We start from the raw sequence: 16,591 nt of genomic DNA, 5'->3' as shown, positions 1-16,591 counted from the left end.
GTCGCTGTTCTTGCAGCCTGGCGTCGCTTCTATAAAGCGAGATTCCTAAAGCAACCGATGCTCGCCTGGTCTCCAAGAAGCAATGCAAGTATCGGAAAAACATAAATAAAACCGCTCGTTTGTAGTATCAATTGTGAATTGTGGTAGCATTGACATTGGGGGACATTCAACACTATAGCATCACAGCCTGCGGCCGATCAAGGGTATATACGTTTTGTTTCATTATATACATCAACTAATCATCAAAGCCCTCGAAGGAATCCTCCTTATCCTTGGCCTTGCTGGCCGTTTCCGCCTCCCTCTTGACGCGGTTCTGCTCGCGCACTTGGCGCAGCAGGTCCTGCAGCTCCGCATCCTTGCTCTTCTCCTCCTCCGTCATGTTGGCCGCGCGCTCGGCGTCGCGCTTCTTCCTGCGCTTCTCGCGCCGCTCCTCGCGCACCTCCTCCTGCTCGGCGCGGCCGCTCCACGCCGCGTTGTTCTTGCGCTTCTTCTTGGCCTCGTCGGCCTTGTCCGCGGCCTTGCCGCTGCGCTCCTCCGCCAGCGCCTCCAGGCGCGCCTTTTCCCGTGTCTTCTCCTTGTACGCAAAGTTGTCCCAGTCCACGGTCACGCCGAGCAGCTTATCACCGGTCCACTTCTTGAGCTCCGGCATGCGCGGTAGCCGCAGCAGGCCCCAGGCGGCGCCGAGGTCCGCCCAGTCGAGGTCCGCAGTGCGGAAGATGGACGTCGCCTGGTGCCCGTTGTAGCTGCGCACCCAGCTGACAAAGGCCTTTTGCGCCTTGTCGTGGATGGCGCGGTCCTCGCGCAGCAGGCTGCGGAACTGCTCTGTGGCTGCCTGCGCATCGGACGCCGAGACGGAGACGGCGGGCCGCGTGAGGGGGTGTATGGGCGTCTTGCGGACGTCGAGGAAGCGCACGTAGTCTTCCTCGCGGCCGGGATGCAGCATTAAGACGGCAAGGCCCTTGCGGCCGGCGCGGCCGGCACGGCCGCAGCGGTGAATGAAGGCTTTCGGGTCGGAGGGGGCGTCGACCTGGACGACGAGGTCGACTTGGGGGATATCGAGACCGCGCGCGGCCAGATCGGTTGTGAGAAGAAGGGTGGGTGATACAGAGTTGAGGAATTTCTTAAAGTTCTTTTCGCGAACGTTGGCTGGGTGCTTCCCGTGCAGCGGTACTAATGCTATGCCGTGGGGCAGAATCTTGGGCAGTGTATGTTGAAAGTAGTCGACGGCGGCGCAGGTAGACAGGAAGACGATGCTTCTTTGTGGGGTAATGGGCAGCTTTTGTAGTAATTGTGCCAGAGCCGGCAGCTTCTGGCTGGCTGGCTGGACCATGTAGGTCATTTGCAAGCTAGCGGGTGTTCTGCGATCCTCGACAACGCCGCCGCCGTCCTTCATCTTGACCTTGACCTCAATCTTGACGGGATTCCGTAGACCAACGCGGATAATCTCACTAACCGCCTCGCTGACGCTGGCGCTGAAGAGCCCCGTGCGGCGCTGCTTGGGCAGGTGAGCCAGGATGTTCTGCAGGTCCTGCTTGAAGCCGAGGTCGAGCAGGCGGTCGGCCTCGTCGAGGACGAGCGACTCAAAGGTGGACTGGGGGCAGTGCACGTGCGGCGACGACAGCAGCTCGACGAGGCGGCCGGGCGAGGCGATGAGGAGGTTGGGGCTGTGGCGCATAAAGTAGCTGAGGTCCTGGGCGGGGGTCGTGGTGCCGCCGACGAGCAGCTGCGGGACGACGACGGGCGCGGCGGTGGCGGGCCGCTTCTCATCGTCCTGGGCGAGAAAGGGCAGCACCTCGGCCGACGGCGGGTGGAACTCGAGGAGCGCGAGGAGGACGGCGTGGATCTGGGCGGCGAGCTCGCGGGTCGGCGAGACGATGATGGCGCCGACGTGGTGTCGCTTCGTGGGCTCGTCTTGTCGGAGGAGGCGCTGGACGAGTGGCAGCAGAAAGGCGAGGGTCTTGCCGGAGCCGGTGACGGCCTGGGAGAGAGGGTTAGCATTTTGTAGAGGAATTGAATTCTTTCTTTTGTGGGAAAATGTAAATGGCATCGTACCTCGACGACAACGTCCTTGTTGCCGAGAAAGTGCGGCATGGTGGCGGCCTGCACGGGCGTCATCCGCGCAAAGCCCATGGCAGAGACGGCATCCAGGATCCAAGGCGAGAGGCCTGGCGACAGACTGTCCCAGGCCCGGGGGTCCCTTTTTGTTTGCACCTTGCCAGGAGCCATGCTTAAAGGCTGAGTTCCCGACAACAAAATAAAATAGTAAAACAAGAAGCAAAGGCTGCAAAAGATTGGCAGAGGTGGCTCGGCCGACTCTTCGCGCTGTGCAAAAAAAAGTTGCAACGGCGGCCGATCTTCCAAAAATCTTTATCTTATCAGCACGTGCGGACCGAGAAAATGCACATACTGCAGGGGACCGCTACAGAGGCCTGCAGGGTTACTTTAGTGGGCGAGTCTTTGAAATACAGGGCTCCGCTGAAGATGTTTGGTGCTGCAAGTGCTCACGAGGGCAGAGGGGGTTGCGATCGGAACGGGTTCGAGGAAAGCGTACGTTGGAAAAAAATAATCTGCTTGCTCCTATGTCCTGTTTGTATCTCCTTTGCATTTTTGCAGGCTTCAGCTTTGACATGCATATTGGTATGAGTCTGCGTTAAGAAGCCAACCTTTGCTGCCACCACAAGCTACCCATGTATGTAGGTACCTAGATACCTGGACTCTGACGTAGCAGGTTGAGCCATTGGTGTGCAGGTAAATTATGGATCTACCAATATAACTGAATTAAGAAGGAGAAGAAGAAGATTGTTTGAACTCGTAAATACGCTTTGTATTGATATATTCGCATCCCAACACTTCTCCCGTCACATGTCTTTCAACCCTGGCCAAAGCTGGGGGCGGGTCTCACCGTCATCCGGTACCTTCGGAAGGCTGGCCCAGCCAGGATTAGGATTAGGGGAAAACCTTGCGGCCACGAAGTCTACTTCTCTCCACAAACCCAACCTTTTTTTCCAGCCGGTACCTTTTTGCGCCAACAGGATTTACGCCCAGAAAAACCTTGCCGTCATTTCCTGACCGTCTGTTCAAAGCCCAAAGCGTACTTATTCACAGCTTCTCCCCCCCCCCAAGCGGAACGCAGTAGAGGTTTCTTGACCTTTGCCGCAATTCTGCCTCCACACGGTCAGCTCTGGCGCCCACCACCGTTGGAGACGATACCACCACGATCATCACGCCCTCCATTAGCCCCGACACTATTTCGTCCCGTCACGCGACGGCGCCGCCCTGGTCACTCTTTGCCCTGCACTCCCACGACGTCCGCAACACGCGCTCTCCTCCGCGCCAGCCTCCCAACAACAACAACAACAGCAGCAGCAGCAACACCTCGACGTGCTGCCCACCTCTCTGGCCGTCGTCATTTCCCACGCTTCGACGCATCCTCGCCGGTCCTCTTGCCTGCTCGCCGCTGCCTCCCATCGCATTCGCCATGTCGCTCCGCCAAAAAGCCGCCGCCGCCGCGTCCAGCACCGACACGCCACCGCGCGTGGTCGAGCCTTCCGACGACGTCGAGGATGAATACACGGCGCCGCGCACCCGCTCCGGCGCGCGCCGCCGCAACACGCCGCAAACTTCGCAGACGGCCGCCCAGGACTCGTCGTCCGACGCCGACAGCACGCCCGGGAAGCGCAAGTCGCGCACCCGCAGCCGATCACCCGTCGACCCCAACAAGCTGTCGCGCATGACGCCGCGCATCGCCGAGCCGACACCGACCTCGCCACCCAACGGCAAATCCACGACGACGACGGCGGCCGGTCCTGCGCAGCTCAACGGAGGCTTCCTCGCGCCGCCGCAGCCCGCCGGCGGTGGCTGGAGCTGGCGCGACTTCAGCCGCAGCCCGAGCCCGCTCGGCCTGATCCCGATCCATCGGCACTTCAAGACGTTTGTGCACAAGCACGAGGTGCCGCGCAAGGCGCTGCACGTGTCGATTGGCTTCTTCGTCGTGTGGCTATACACGACGGGCACGCAGACGAGCTCGGTGGCGCCGTACCTGATGGCGGCGCTGGTGCCCGTGGCGGCGACGGATTTCCTGCGGCACCGCTTCGCGTCGGTCAACCGGCTGTACGTGCGGGCGCTGGGCGCGCTGATGCGCGAGAGCGAGTACGCCGGGTACAACGGCGTCATCTGGTACCTGCTCGGCGCGTGGAGCGTGCTGTACGCGCTGCCCAAGGACGTGGGCGTCATGGGCGTGCTGCTGCTCAGCTGGTGCGACACGGCCGCCAGCACCTTTGGCCGCCTCTGGGGCCGCTACACCATCCGCCTGCGCCGCGGCAAGTCGCTCGCCGGCTCTCTCGCCGCGCTGGCCGTCGGCGTCGCCACGTCCGTCTTCTTCTACGGATGGCTGGTGCCCCGCTTCGGGCCCATGCCCGGCGACGAGGGCTTCATGTTCAAGAACGTTCTGGCCCTGCCCGCGGCGCTAGTGGGCGAGGAGAACCGCGAGGCCTGGTCCATCACGGGCTCCCTGGCGCTGGGTGTCATGTCGCTCGTCTCGGGCGTTGTGGCCTCGGCAAGCGAGGTGGTGGATATCTTTGGCTGGGACGACAACCTGACGATTCCAGTCCTGAGTGGCCTGGGCATTTATGGCTTCCTCAAGGTGTTTGGCTAAGAAATTTGATTTCTTGACCAATGGATTTTCTTCTCGTGTGTCGTGTATTTTTTTTTTTCTCTTCTTCTCTATCGCCGAGAAACTCGAGGGGACATGTGCATCTGAATATGGAGAGAGTAACGGCGCGAAGCCGTCCTCGGGACCTCATAGAACGCGACGATTACTCGTCTCTCTTTTTTTCTGTCTTTTCTTGTCTTTTGTTTTCTTTTCTTACTTTCTTTGTGACGGACACTCCACTCGAGACTCTCTAAGACTGATGCAATATCAACCCTGGGCAAGGGAGAGACCTGCCCGCTGCATGGCTGGCGTTTACGGTTCTTTTCTTCCTGTTTCAACAAGGCATGGCTAGATACCATTTTTGCATTAGATAGGAAAATGGCAACTCATTTTCAAGCTACGTCGGTCTCTTGTGCTTTTTCTTTCCTGCTACGAGGTCAGTGATGAGACCCGTCAAGGTCTCATGGGATTCGCACCGCGGGGCGAGTACCGGTATGAAGCCGGATGCCTTTGTGCATCGCATGAGAACCTGATCGAGCCAGTTATCCCTCACCGTTTTCCGCTGCGTTGTCATGGCATGTGCATATGCTGCGAGTTAACACGATGTCGTACTTGCGTAGCATGGAACGAGGGAAACGGTCCACAGCGAACAATGCCGGTGCAAGAGGGCGGCACAAGGTGCATTGCATATGCATCGATTACGAGGGATGACAATAAAAACATGCCCTGAGGAAAAAAAAAAGAGAAGAAGAAGAAAAGTACCGATTGTCCTGCATGCCCCCGCCAACGGCTGCCGTGCCCGTGTCCAGCGGCCATCGGCATGCGCGAAGCCAAGTGCATCTCCCAGCGTCGCACAAGAAGACACTCCTGACTATACGCCTGCCCGGGCTACGCCGCCCGCCCCCATTGTCCAAGATGCTCTTGATAACAAGTCACACAAGCGAGCAATGATATGGCTTGAAGCATTGCTGCGCTGTCCTCTGCGTGGCGCTTTTGTTTTTCTTACTCCCGCTGTGCTGTGCTGGCCCCCAAGAGAGTTGACCCCACGGAACGAGGGCAAACAACGCACACATACATACACATACATACATTCTGGCTGACATGGACATGGACAACGCAGGGCAGCCCCCCCATTTGCCATGCAGCTCATTTGTATTGCTGCTCGATGAACTGTTCAACTGCAGGTCATCTTTGCTGCATTTGCATTCCCCCCATGCCACCCTGGCATTTTCTTTTGCCTTTGTTGCTGTCGAACGCTCGTCTCTTTGTAATCCCGAATGTTGCTTTTTCGCAGGCTACTAAGCCCCCCCCCCCCCCCCCCTCACTCATGGTCAGGAAAATGAGAACCCGGCTGCAACCCCTCCCCTCCAGCTGCCCAAAGGTCTCACCATTTTGGCGACCCTGGGACCATTTTCTCGGGGCCTGAGTCCCAGGTCCTTGGGAGCGGTGTGCGTAAAAGGCGGGCAATCTAGCGAACGCTAGTCGGTGCTAGTGAGGGCGCCTCTTGGGGTGGCGTGTGTGGTGTGCAACTATACAGAGAGCGCGCGAGCCAAACGCACAGCAGGATAAAGAATTGGGATATGATGTGCCAGCGAAGCATTTGCCATTTTTCTTGTACATTTTGTTTTTCATTTGGCTGCTTAGAAGGAAACAAGCCCATAATTTACTATATACACTGCTTGGAGTAGCAATGGAGAGAGGCTCACACACACGCCCTTCAGCCCAGCTGTACTCCACAAACAGACGTTGCACCGTTGAGAAATGAGCCGGTCTGTATGACATGGAGAAGCCCACCGCAACGAACTTGTTTTGAGTGCAAGACAGGTGATGCAGTCACGGAATGATTGGACCACAAAGCCCTCGGCTGTGTCTACTGGCAGGACTGCCGGTCTCGGTGGTCCCCTTCAATTGTGCAAGACAAAGACGGGCAGACAGACGTCACTAACGGGGGTTGACTTGGCGGGGGAGGGGCAAAAAGTGATGGGGTGGAAGAAAGGCCATGAAGTGGGAGAGAGAGAGAGAAAACAGACCAATCGCAAGGGTGACAAGTACGCATGGCCCAGCCGGGATCTCCGAATTCTCCCCCCCAATAGAGACTTTTTGGGGGAGAAGAAAAGGACCGCGGCATGACTGGCACACTGGTACTGAGTAAAAAGAAGGGCGAGGTGGTGTTGATGTGGTGGGCAGCCCAGCCAGGGCACGCAAGGCTGGCAACTGGTTGGGTGGTTTATCGGACAAGACACGCTCTGCTTGCAGGGATCATGGAAGGGAGGGGGAGTTGGAGGGGGAGTTGGAGGGGTGAGAGCACGCCCATCAAAGAAGAGAAGTCGATGCAAATCGCCACAGGACGAGTTGGCGAGGACGACACAGTCATAAAAGTGCCCATTTGAGCTAGCGCAAGAGGAAGACAACTAGAACGGGCAGGTTCAGGAAGCAGGAGGAATGCGGCCAAAGTAGCCTCCTCATGGCTTTTTTCCAGGGAGACAAGGGAAAAGAAGGAAGAGGCCGAGCTTACAAGGCCGTGGATTACTACCGTTGGCCACGACTACCAGTTGTCCTAGTCAGAGATGACGAGCCAGGTACATGCGTTCGTTTTGTGCAATATATGCAAGGTTCGAGTGCCGCGCAGACAGACAGACAGATAGAGACACACACACACACGGCATACATGCACATCAGCCCTTTCTTCTCTGCACCCGCCTGGGGGCAAAGCTTTCTTCTCGGAGGATCCTCTGGCACTCGTCTTGACAACGCATCAAGCTTTTGCGGTTCTTTTTTTTTTTTTTGCCCCTCCCCCGAATCGGCCGTACCATTGACCTGCGTCTCTGCCCAAAAGGCTCACCCTCTGGGCCCAAGCATGCACGTCCAGCGGGGTCGGGCCAGCACCAGCCAGCCCAATGGGCACAGTCGTCGGGCTCCTGCTCGCTGGACAAGTAGGTTTCTTTGGCTTTTGGCGTTGGCCCGCTGCAGTGTCCATCTGGTGCTGCTTTAATCAGGTTCATGCCTTTTGAGCATGGGGGTGGGTGGTGTGCTAGCGTTGGCCGCGCTTGTTCTATTGCTCGGAAACCGTCCACCGTGTTGCCTCCTTGCCTGGCATGTCTGCATGGCTTTTACGGCAAAGCGACCATGAGACATGCTTTTTTTGCACAATCAAGCTCATTTTTCAGATGATTTGATTTAAAATAAAATAAAATAAAATAGTCTGGATAATACCTGGGATCGATTATGCCCGTTTTTGTTATCCAGCGGGCTCACTTACACCTTCGGGGGGTGGGGGGCGGACCCAGACGGGCCGTCAGTGTACACGACCACATTTCCCTGAACGGTCTTTTTTTCTTGGTGTAGCCCTATTGGATGACACAAGAGGTAGTCGGAATTTTTCCCATGGTGTGACCGGCGTCATGGACAGACACCGACACACAGACAGACACACGGCAGACAGACACACCGCGGGCGAGCGTCGCCCGGCGGCGGGGTATATAAGTGGTGGAGTGGATTGACCAGAAAAATACCAGACAGAGAGACGTGCGATTGGGCTGCAAGCCACATGGCCCCTCGAACCTTTTTTCTTTCTTTTTTTTTTTTTCTGACCCAGCCCGACTACTTTGTTTTACTAGTTATTATTCTTTTTTTTTTTTTCCTTCTTCTGAATTCTTCTTGAGACGCTTTCCTTTCCCGGACATTTGGCAATTTGCCTGCCCAACTGACGACTAGCGCAATTGGCTTGCCAATGCCACATGTACATGCTTGTTCAAAGCCAGGCGCGAACAACCTATCCCAATCTCACCATGTCAGCCAGCTAGTCAACGTTAGTGTGCTTTTCTTCCCGACCCTCAGCCCTCTTCTTGGTGTTTCCGTCATCAACTTTCGCTTCTGCTCTGCTTGCTCGTCCTCTTTTGGTTCCCATCCATTTCTCCACCACACCCGGGGTACCGGGTTCCGCACGTCTTATTCCTCTACCTTTTTTTTCCCTCCCCCTTCGGCATATGCACTCGACCTTTTCTATTCTCCATCTCGTCCCCCATGGTTGGTCCCAAGTGTCCCTGTACTCGGGCCATCTTTTGTTTGTACTTTCAAGAGATAGTCCCACGCCATTGTACCCTTTCCACCAATCTCTCACTACACGCCCCGCGTATCACGACTATCCACCACACCCAACACCATAGACATGATACTTTTGTTTATTTATTTTACTTACACCCTCCTCATTCAACAATTGCCACCGGATTACTAGCAACTGAACCCCGTTTATAAATTGATTGCCGCCTTCCATTGGCCCACTCACCATCACATCCTCTACTGCTCTCGCTGGCCCACCCCGTCCCGATGCCACCACCACCGTGGAGGCGTCTCGTCGGCCCTCTCTTTGCTGATACCAACCCATCGTATCCGTCCTTGTCTTCCCGGAGCGGGTCGTTGCCAACGGTCCTTGGCGAATAGATGCTGTCAGGTGTTGTTCAAGAGCAGGGGGGCGAGTCCCTCGGGAAAAGTATAAAAGGGCCCGTTGTCTTCCTCGAGACCGTCCGTCTTCCTTCTTCCTTTCATATCTCGTCTTCTGTAGAAATCCCCAGCCCATCTTCCAGTCTCAGCAATCCTCTGCCTTGGCATCCTTACACAGTACCCCCAATCCATCTTGAGCATACACCACACACAACGTTACAAGACACCGCAGTCACATCATGTCTGGACACTACCACACCACCGGCTACTCCATGCCCATCCACGTCCCCGGCAAGGGCAACCAGTACCCTGCCTACAGCCAGTACTCCATGTCGCCGCCCGAGTGCGACGACTCCGTCTCCTCCGTCTCCGGCGTGCCCTCGTACTCCCACACCGGCTTCTCCAGCGCCTCCGCCACCAGCTACCTGCCCGGCAGCGCCGTCTCCTCCAGCATCGGCGCCGAGTTTGACAGCGTCGGCTCCGCCAGCGGCGTCGACTTTCAGGATTACATGCAGGATCGCTTCTCCCACTCCTTCAACCCGATCCCGCTCGACCGCAGCATGGCGGTCCAAGCGCAGACGTAAGTCTTTTTTTTCAAGCCAACACTATCCCACCACACCACCACTTTTTTTTTTTTTTTGGCCTTTCGTGAAGCCGCTTCGAGGCTAACAAGCACGCTAGTTCTGGCAAGCTCAACGCCAAGCACCGCGAGCTCGTGGATCTGCAGAGGCAGGCCCAGGCTCGTCTGGCTCGCACCCGCGAACGCTTCCAAGAGGGCATGCGGGATGCGCGCGAGGTTCGCGGCGATCTCGAGTGGACGCAAAAGAAAGTCTCGTAAGTCGACTCCTCACAGTTCAGCAACAACAGAGAGAAAACCTCTCGCCGTCATTTCTTCTTTTGCCAAACATGGCTAATTCCAATTCCCAGTTCTCTCAATGCCAAAGCCGCCCGCAAGCACCCCAAGGAATATGCCAAGGCACGCGCCAGATTGCCCTCCCCCGAATGCTAGGAGAGTCCAGCTCTCCGGCCTTTTTGGCATCTTTCTTTTACGGCCTTTGTGACCCTTTGCGAATTTTTCTCATTTGTCAATTTCCCATGTACACGGAAGCGCAGCGTTCTTTTTATTTTACGACACTTTACGATAGGACGGAAAATCGGCATCTTTGGGACAGGACTCAAAAGACTTCAATTTTGGAACTCGGTAAATAATTTGTACAAGCCGAGGAAAAAATCCAGAAATATTACGACAAAAAATCGACGCATGGAAATAGCGTCTCTAAGCCAGTGTGCTCAATGAAGAGAGACGTCAGATTTGAGGCGCTGCGCGGCAATCGTGCAGGCATCTAGGCGCGCCATCTCTTGCTGCTTTATCGGCTCCAGCCGAACGGCCAGGGGTCTGCCGCCAGCATATGCCACTTGCGGGCCGCTCGCCGACTGTGGGGTGCTGCAGGCGGCGTAATCTCCTCGGGCGATTCAATCTCGATGCCGTTGAACAGATCGAGCCGGTTCGTGGTAGGCAAAGCCAGTCTATCCCGGAGACAGCCACAACAGTCTGATCTGGCGAGGCGGCTTGGACCCGATTGACCCCGGAAGCAGCCTGCCCCAGAAAGTTCACCCTCCACGGGGACGCTCCGGTGCTGCACAACCACAGGGCAGGGCTGGCTGCAGGCTAGAAATGCAGGCAAGAGGGGGCACAGGGGACGGCAAGCCAGAGCGGTGGACCATTTCTTTCTTTGTAGTGCGCTTTTCCTATTCGGGAGGCATAGTTGATGTTTGAATCCATAGGCGGCTCTCTGTATCTGTACCTCACCTAGCAAATAGCAGGCTTTGATACCTTGATCTTTGCCCAGTGACGACAAAGCGTCCCGTAGGAAGGCTGTCGACCGCTGTGTGCCTCTCCCCGCGACACGCCCCCCGTAGTCCGAGTCCAACCATGTGTCCCACCCGGGCAGAGACGATGTGAGCCACTCGTGCCAGTAGTAATAGCAGATCGTCCAATCAGGTGATTTGTTGGGCCGTTGAAGTATATCGTTATTGCCGACAGAAGAAATTCATCACGTGATGATATATCGTGCTGGCGACACGTTGAAGCCACAGGGTAGATGGTGATACAATCTGTTCAAGGCAGTTTGATCCCTTTTGACGTTTTTTTGTTCGATTTGAAATTTTCAGACGGCTTGCGTCCGGTGACCCTCGTCCCTGTTGACGTGTACAAGGACCCATGTCGAAATCGGTTGCAAGCCTGCGGCCTCTTCAAGTTTCGCCCAAGGGTTCTCATTCGAAAAGTGGTCGTAGTAGTCCACGTACCACAGCTTGTTCGTACCATGATGGTCGCCTGAGGCTTGTCGCGATGCACCACCCCGCGGGTGCCGATTGCCAGCAAAGCCACCTTGGGCAGGGGCCGGGCGCTGAGGCAACCCAGCTACGCCAGCACCGATTCCATGCGGCAGGTCCGCAGCAGCATCTTCAGGAGCACTTGCCACTGCTCCTGGCGCGGCGGCGCCATCGTCAGCGTTTGCGCCGTCGTCTTCGTCGTCCAAGGCAATCTCGTCCGCGTTGGCAGGTGGGGCGCGACGCTCTCCGACAGGCGCAGAATTTGCGCCGGTGCCGTGACGCTCGTCGTGGTCGATCGAAACGACGGCGTCGTTGTTGGGGTTGTATTTGCGCTTTTTGCTCTGGGGGTTCTGCGCGCCAAACGAGGAGAATCCCATGGCGGCCGCCATGGCCGCAGCTGTGTCGTCGTCCATGTGGATGTAGGCCGAATTTCGCGAAACGGCAAGCGTCAAGAATAGCAAGGTCGGTACGCGGCCGGCATGCAGGGAGAGTTCGCCTGATGGTGGCGCTGAGGCTTGCGGCTTGGTGATGTAGAGTGCAGGGTTTGGAGATCTGTCGAGTCGATCAAGCTGGACCTTGGTTGGGCAAGTGGGGGCGCCCAATAAGCGCATCAGGTGGTGCTATGGCTGCGACGCTGCACCACAGCCATCATCGCGGGGTACACTAATTTAGCTGGAAGAAGGATTGTTGATCTAGAAACGGGGCATAATTAAATTTCAACATCGGCCATATCACCAGTTGAGACCTGGGGTTTGGGTCTTGTATTGAACCTGTGCAGGGGTTGAAGACTGGCCATTTAATGAACGTGTGAGGTACTTGGATGACATTGCAAGGCGTTGCGTTAAAGTTATCGTGTGACTAATGCATGATTTGGTCAAATGTGTCTGCTACCTGTACTATGCTTTGTTTCGTGCCACTGCCAACGGAGGAAGAAATGGACAGAGGCGTCGACTCCGACAGTGTGAACACTGCAACAGAAATTACACCGGAGAACGAGTTGCCAGATGTTTGTGGAAAGGAAATAAACCTTTTATTAGAAATTGAATTCGCGCGTTTAGCCATAAGAATTTGCGTGTGAAATGCCGGTCAATGGTTGTTCACGTTGAGAGACCCTTGCAAAGCCTGGAGAGCCCGTGTGAGTGTTTCGTTTGGCTCTTCCCATCCCAAGTCAAAGGCATGATCAGCGCCGGGCTCAGGGAAATACCGCACAGGAGCCCCAGCCGCTTGCAGTTTGCCTACCAGAGCCTCGCTCTCAGCACAGGATACCGCTCTGTCTGCGGTGCCGTGTACAATGACAGTCGCCGGATACGCAGAGCTGAATTCGCAGCTTAGCGGGAACAGTGGCGTTAAATGCGAGTCTGGCCCTAGTAAGCTGTCCAGCCCAGAGCTTGTACATTTCTGCGCAAAACCAGGTATCCCGGTCAAGTAACCGAGCAAGAGTCCTCATTCCATGACTGAATACAGCAGAGGCAAACGCTCCCTTGTCCGGAGCTCCTCTTCAGATTTGGAAGGTCCTCGCCCAGGCTAATCATTTGTTGCGCAATTCTCGTTGGGATGTCTTGCAGCAGATGCTCTTTTGCAGGCGCGTCCATGTCGGCGTCCGGGAGAGACACGCTCTGCGCCCACTTGTCGCTCCCAATATCTACCATCGAATAGATGAAAAAAAGCGCTTTGGGAGGCGGTAGCCATTGTGCTTGCTGAGACGACGCCGAGCCTGCAAGTTGCAAAGCAGTCACGACGGCGCACTATCCTCCTGCGCTGGATCCACCAAGAATAATTTGGCTTGCATCGCATTCGGGGTGAAGACTACTCAAAGACTTTGCTTGCTCGCCATGTTGGCGGCGCAATTGCAAAAGGCTAAAAGGGTTGAGAAGAAAAATGAACTGTAAAAGAGTCGTTTGGAAATGGGGATTCTGCTACATTCGAACATCCCCCGCGGCATTTCGCGAGCGGGGAAGCCCGATGGCTGGGAGGCGACTGTTGCACCAAAATGACTGGCCAAGCCCTTGACTTTTCATTTACCGCGATCTTTTTAAATTAAATCTCAGTCACTCCAGCTACTAGATCGGCGATCTGGCCAGTGTTGGATATGTCTGACAATTATAATGTACAGGTAGTGGCGTCGCACTACATGCCCTCGGTTTGGATTACTACAAACATGGAACATCGGTAGTATTTTGTCTTGCCAGCAATTATAGCTATTTTCTACGACTAATTTCTTTCTTCTTACTATGGTCTCTCGTATTTTTTTGGTGTGGACTTGGAAGATCCCTCATCGTGAGGAGTGATGATGTGGCAGGCCTGGCCGGCATCATTACCGCGGAACTTGTCCTCGTCATGAGGGGTGATGATGTGACAGACTTGATCAGCGTCACCACCGCGGAAGTGAGCTTCAGTAGCCTCGCTAGGAGGAACAAGCTCATTAGAGTCCAAGATGGTCAGAATCAATCTATTCAAAGGGTCTTTTCATATAGAAAACAGCAAAAGAAATATAGCCTAGTAAACATTTCTAGTTATACATCGGTCCAGTGCTCCGGCGATGCCTGATCAACCCTCAACTCATCCCACATTGCCGTACCTTTGTATTCCTCCTCACCAACTATTCCCCCGACAATCGGCCCAATTTCTCGGTGATACCCCGGTCGTAACACTAAATTTTTTGTTGTTGTATAATTGGCCAAGAGTCTCCCACAATCCCCAAGGTCATAGTCGATGAAGAAAGTAGTTGGGTTTCCTGTATTTGGCGAGGGTGGGTATGTACTATTATGCCCGTACGGGCGAACCTTGAAGACTGCGCTGTCGCAGGTGGTCCCAATAATTTCACCGTCTTGAGCAATATATCCAGATACATACTCCTTGTCAAGTCTGTTGATACCGTCAAACCAAACAAGGACATACGGTCCTAACAGCGCATGGCCCCAGTACCATATCTTCAAGGGGTTGGGTATCTTGGTCTTGCCCCAGTTATGGTCATGGTATCCAAGTCCAGTGAATGATAGCCAGCTCCCGTGGATAGTGAAGTTGACAGTGGCGGCACCTCCGGGTACAACGTTGGACCACCCGCCGCCCGGAGGAAGGGGAACTTCTGTTTCACCGGCTCTGTCCGGGCCACACGGGTAGTGTCCCGGAGCTATCTGAGGAAAACATTAATCCGACAATTCAACTTCGACTACTGGACCACTCCAGAAGTATTTGGACGAACCGAGTCAAGGATCATTGATCCGCTGATGCCGCGGGCTGGATTACAGCCCTCGACTATGTACTTGGCCAAGCCATCCGTACCGGCGCCACTGAACGTGAAGCCTGTGCTCGACCAGTCTCCCCAGATTTGATCCGATTGGGTCTGGATAGGGGAGTCATAAGTCTGGGTACCGTTAATCCACGTGCTGAACTTGGTTCCGTTGGCAAACGTGACTGAGATGGTGGCGGCTAGGAACATCGGACTGGACCTGCCCGGCTGCGTAAATTTATGAAACTCCATCTCCAAGGACTCATTCGCGGATGACGTTGACACCACGTCAAAATACCACCTAAATATGTACTTGTGGTGAGTAAAAGACTAAAATATAGTTGGGCAAGACCTAACCATTCGTAGGTTGCATAGTCCGGCAATGCATAGATCTTCTGGTCGTCGATCGTTGTACACCCAGAAGTGGTCTCTTCATCTACATGCGGGGTACAGGTAGAGCGGAGATCTACACCGGCCTGGCCAGGTGTTGACTGTATACCTAACACGAAAGCGATCAAAGACGAGGCGATTATGAGCTTCATCTCCAGTATGCTAAGCATGTATGGCGCAGGACGGTATGTAATCTGGTTATCGCATGTGCAGATGATAAACTGTATAACGGCGGCCACGACCTGATGGGCCATGGCTACTTATTATGTGTGTTTAATACGATGCACATGCAGACACAGCTTGCCATTTCTCTTCCGGCGTGCAGGATATTCGGTGTAAAGCCATGTGTGGGACAAGCCAGGCACTACCAGAGCGGCAATGATTACAAGCCTCAAACTTCAATAAAATACGTATGCTATGCCAGACGTGCATAGAAACAACGCACGCGTGGGATGATGGGCGATGACAGCCGCTGGCAGTGCATGAGTGCTCGCTCGCCCACACACATCAGCAAAAGCTGGGATTGTGACGCTCCGTAATCGGATGACGAGTGGCCAAGATACTAGTAGCAGGGCTTTTGAGTAGCTTCCGTGATGATCCTGCACACGCCACTTTTCTATCTCTGCCCGCAGTTCCTCCATGTTTCCATTCGGGGGGTACTGCGTCTGCAGTGAACGTGGATAGTAGGCTGGTAGCGGCCGGCTGTCCGGAAACGCGGTCCCGTCGTTTTATTGCTGCATGAATTCCTCCTCATGAGTTTCGGGGCTCGGATTATGCGGACGTGGCCACTCAGCCAGTAGGAAGAGGCCGACATAAAATGCAGGCGCATACTTATGGATACGGATACGTATTCTTGCATACTTGTATTCAGCTCCCACAAGCTTTTCGCAGGCAACTATCTGTTTCATGCATTCAACTATTTTAACAGACAGCAAAGGTAAACTGCAGACCAGTAAACAACTGACGGCAGTGTGGTGCTTCAGCGCAGTCGCGGCCTGCATGGAATCTTGGGCCGCTTCCCCATCCGCTTTGATACTACTTTTTCGTTTGCAACCTCTCTATGACCTATAACACCTGCGAATGATATATCCTACCGTTCCTGCTGGATCTCCATATATGTCTTCAGCCATCTGGGCCTGCGGCGTATGCGGCTTTCTATGCTGCATGCTTGTCTCGGGCCCTTTGTTGCGCCGGAGTTTAATTGGTTGATTGCAGACCCTTCTTCCTCCACCCGAATGGGATCCCGCGTATAATCATAGCCGTATGTTTCATTCATCATATGGCGTCCTGTGTCAGAGACTCCATGGGCGGTGCCAGCCGTAAGGATACATGCAGACAAAGAACTTTACGAAAGCCCTGTTTTGAGCCTTGCTAGTACTAGTCTGTTGACTAGAAATCAAGTGATAATTTACAAGCTCTTATAGTTCTTACTCAGAAGTTGTTGCAAGTTGAAATATAACTTACATTACTTCTCAAATAGCTCTAAGTAAGAGCCTATCAATATTTTACAATCACAAAGCTTTTCTTCAGTCGTACAAGAGTAAGTT

General features: G+C 54.7%; 5 protein-coding genes across 5 annotated transcripts; 2 read left to right on the top strand and 3 right to left on the bottom strand.

The window, feature by feature from the left end:
- Positions 1–235: 235 nt before the first annotated feature.
- On the bottom strand, positions 236–2,226 carry LMH87_000420 (uncharacterized protein; the record flags this gene model as incomplete). The annotated part of the gene is made up of 2 exons (XM_056198327.1): positions 236–1,978; positions 2,053–2,226. The coding sequence occupies 2 exons, from the start codon at positions 2,224–2,226 to the stop codon at positions 236–238; spliced, it is 1,917 nt and encodes a 638-aa protein (XP_056055287.1).
- Positions 2,227–3,478: 1,252 nt separating this feature from the next.
- Positions 3,479–4,654, top strand: LMH87_000419 (uncharacterized protein; the record flags this gene model as incomplete). The annotated part of the gene is made up of 1 exon (XM_056198326.1): positions 3,479–4,654. One exon carries the CDS (start codon positions 3,479–3,481, stop codon positions 4,652–4,654), a length of 1,176 nt encoding a protein of 391 aa, XP_056055286.1.
- A 4,676-nt stretch (positions 4,655–9,330) lies between these two features.
- On the top strand, positions 9,331–10,100 carry LMH87_000418 (uncharacterized protein; the record flags this gene model as incomplete). Its single annotated transcript, XM_056198325.1, has 3 exons — positions 9,331–9,671; positions 9,773–9,925; positions 10,019–10,100. The coding sequence occupies 3 exons, from the start codon at positions 9,331–9,333 to the stop codon at positions 10,098–10,100; spliced, it is 576 nt and encodes a 191-aa protein (XP_056055285.1).
- Positions 10,101–11,259: 1,159 nt separating this feature from the next.
- LMH87_000417 (uncharacterized protein) lies at positions 11,260–11,838 on the bottom strand (the record flags this gene model as incomplete). The annotated part of the gene is made up of 1 exon (XM_056198324.1): positions 11,260–11,838. The coding sequence occupies one exon, from the start codon at positions 11,836–11,838 to the stop codon at positions 11,260–11,262; it is 579 nt and encodes a 192-aa protein (XP_056055284.1).
- Positions 11,839–13,654: 1,816 nt separating this feature from the next.
- Positions 13,655–14,864, bottom strand: LMH87_000416 (uncharacterized protein; the record flags this gene model as incomplete). The annotated part of the gene is made up of 3 exons (XM_056198321.1): positions 13,655–13,874; positions 14,279–14,559; positions 14,628–14,864. 3 exons carry the CDS (start codon positions 14,862–14,864, stop codon positions 13,655–13,657), a joined length of 738 nt encoding a protein of 245 aa, XP_056055283.1.
- Positions 14,865–16,591: the final 1,727 nt, after the last annotated feature.

Source organism: Akanthomyces muscarius, chromosome 6 (genome assembly GCF_028009165.1).
Source record: "Akanthomyces muscarius strain Ve6 chromosome 6, whole genome shotgun sequence".
NCBI classification, from domain to species: Eukaryota; Fungi; Ascomycota; class Sordariomycetes; order Hypocreales; family Cordycipitaceae; genus Akanthomyces; species Akanthomyces muscarius.
The sequence above is the reverse complement of the archived record's forward strand: the minus strand, read 5'-3'. Positions and strand labels throughout refer to the sequence as shown.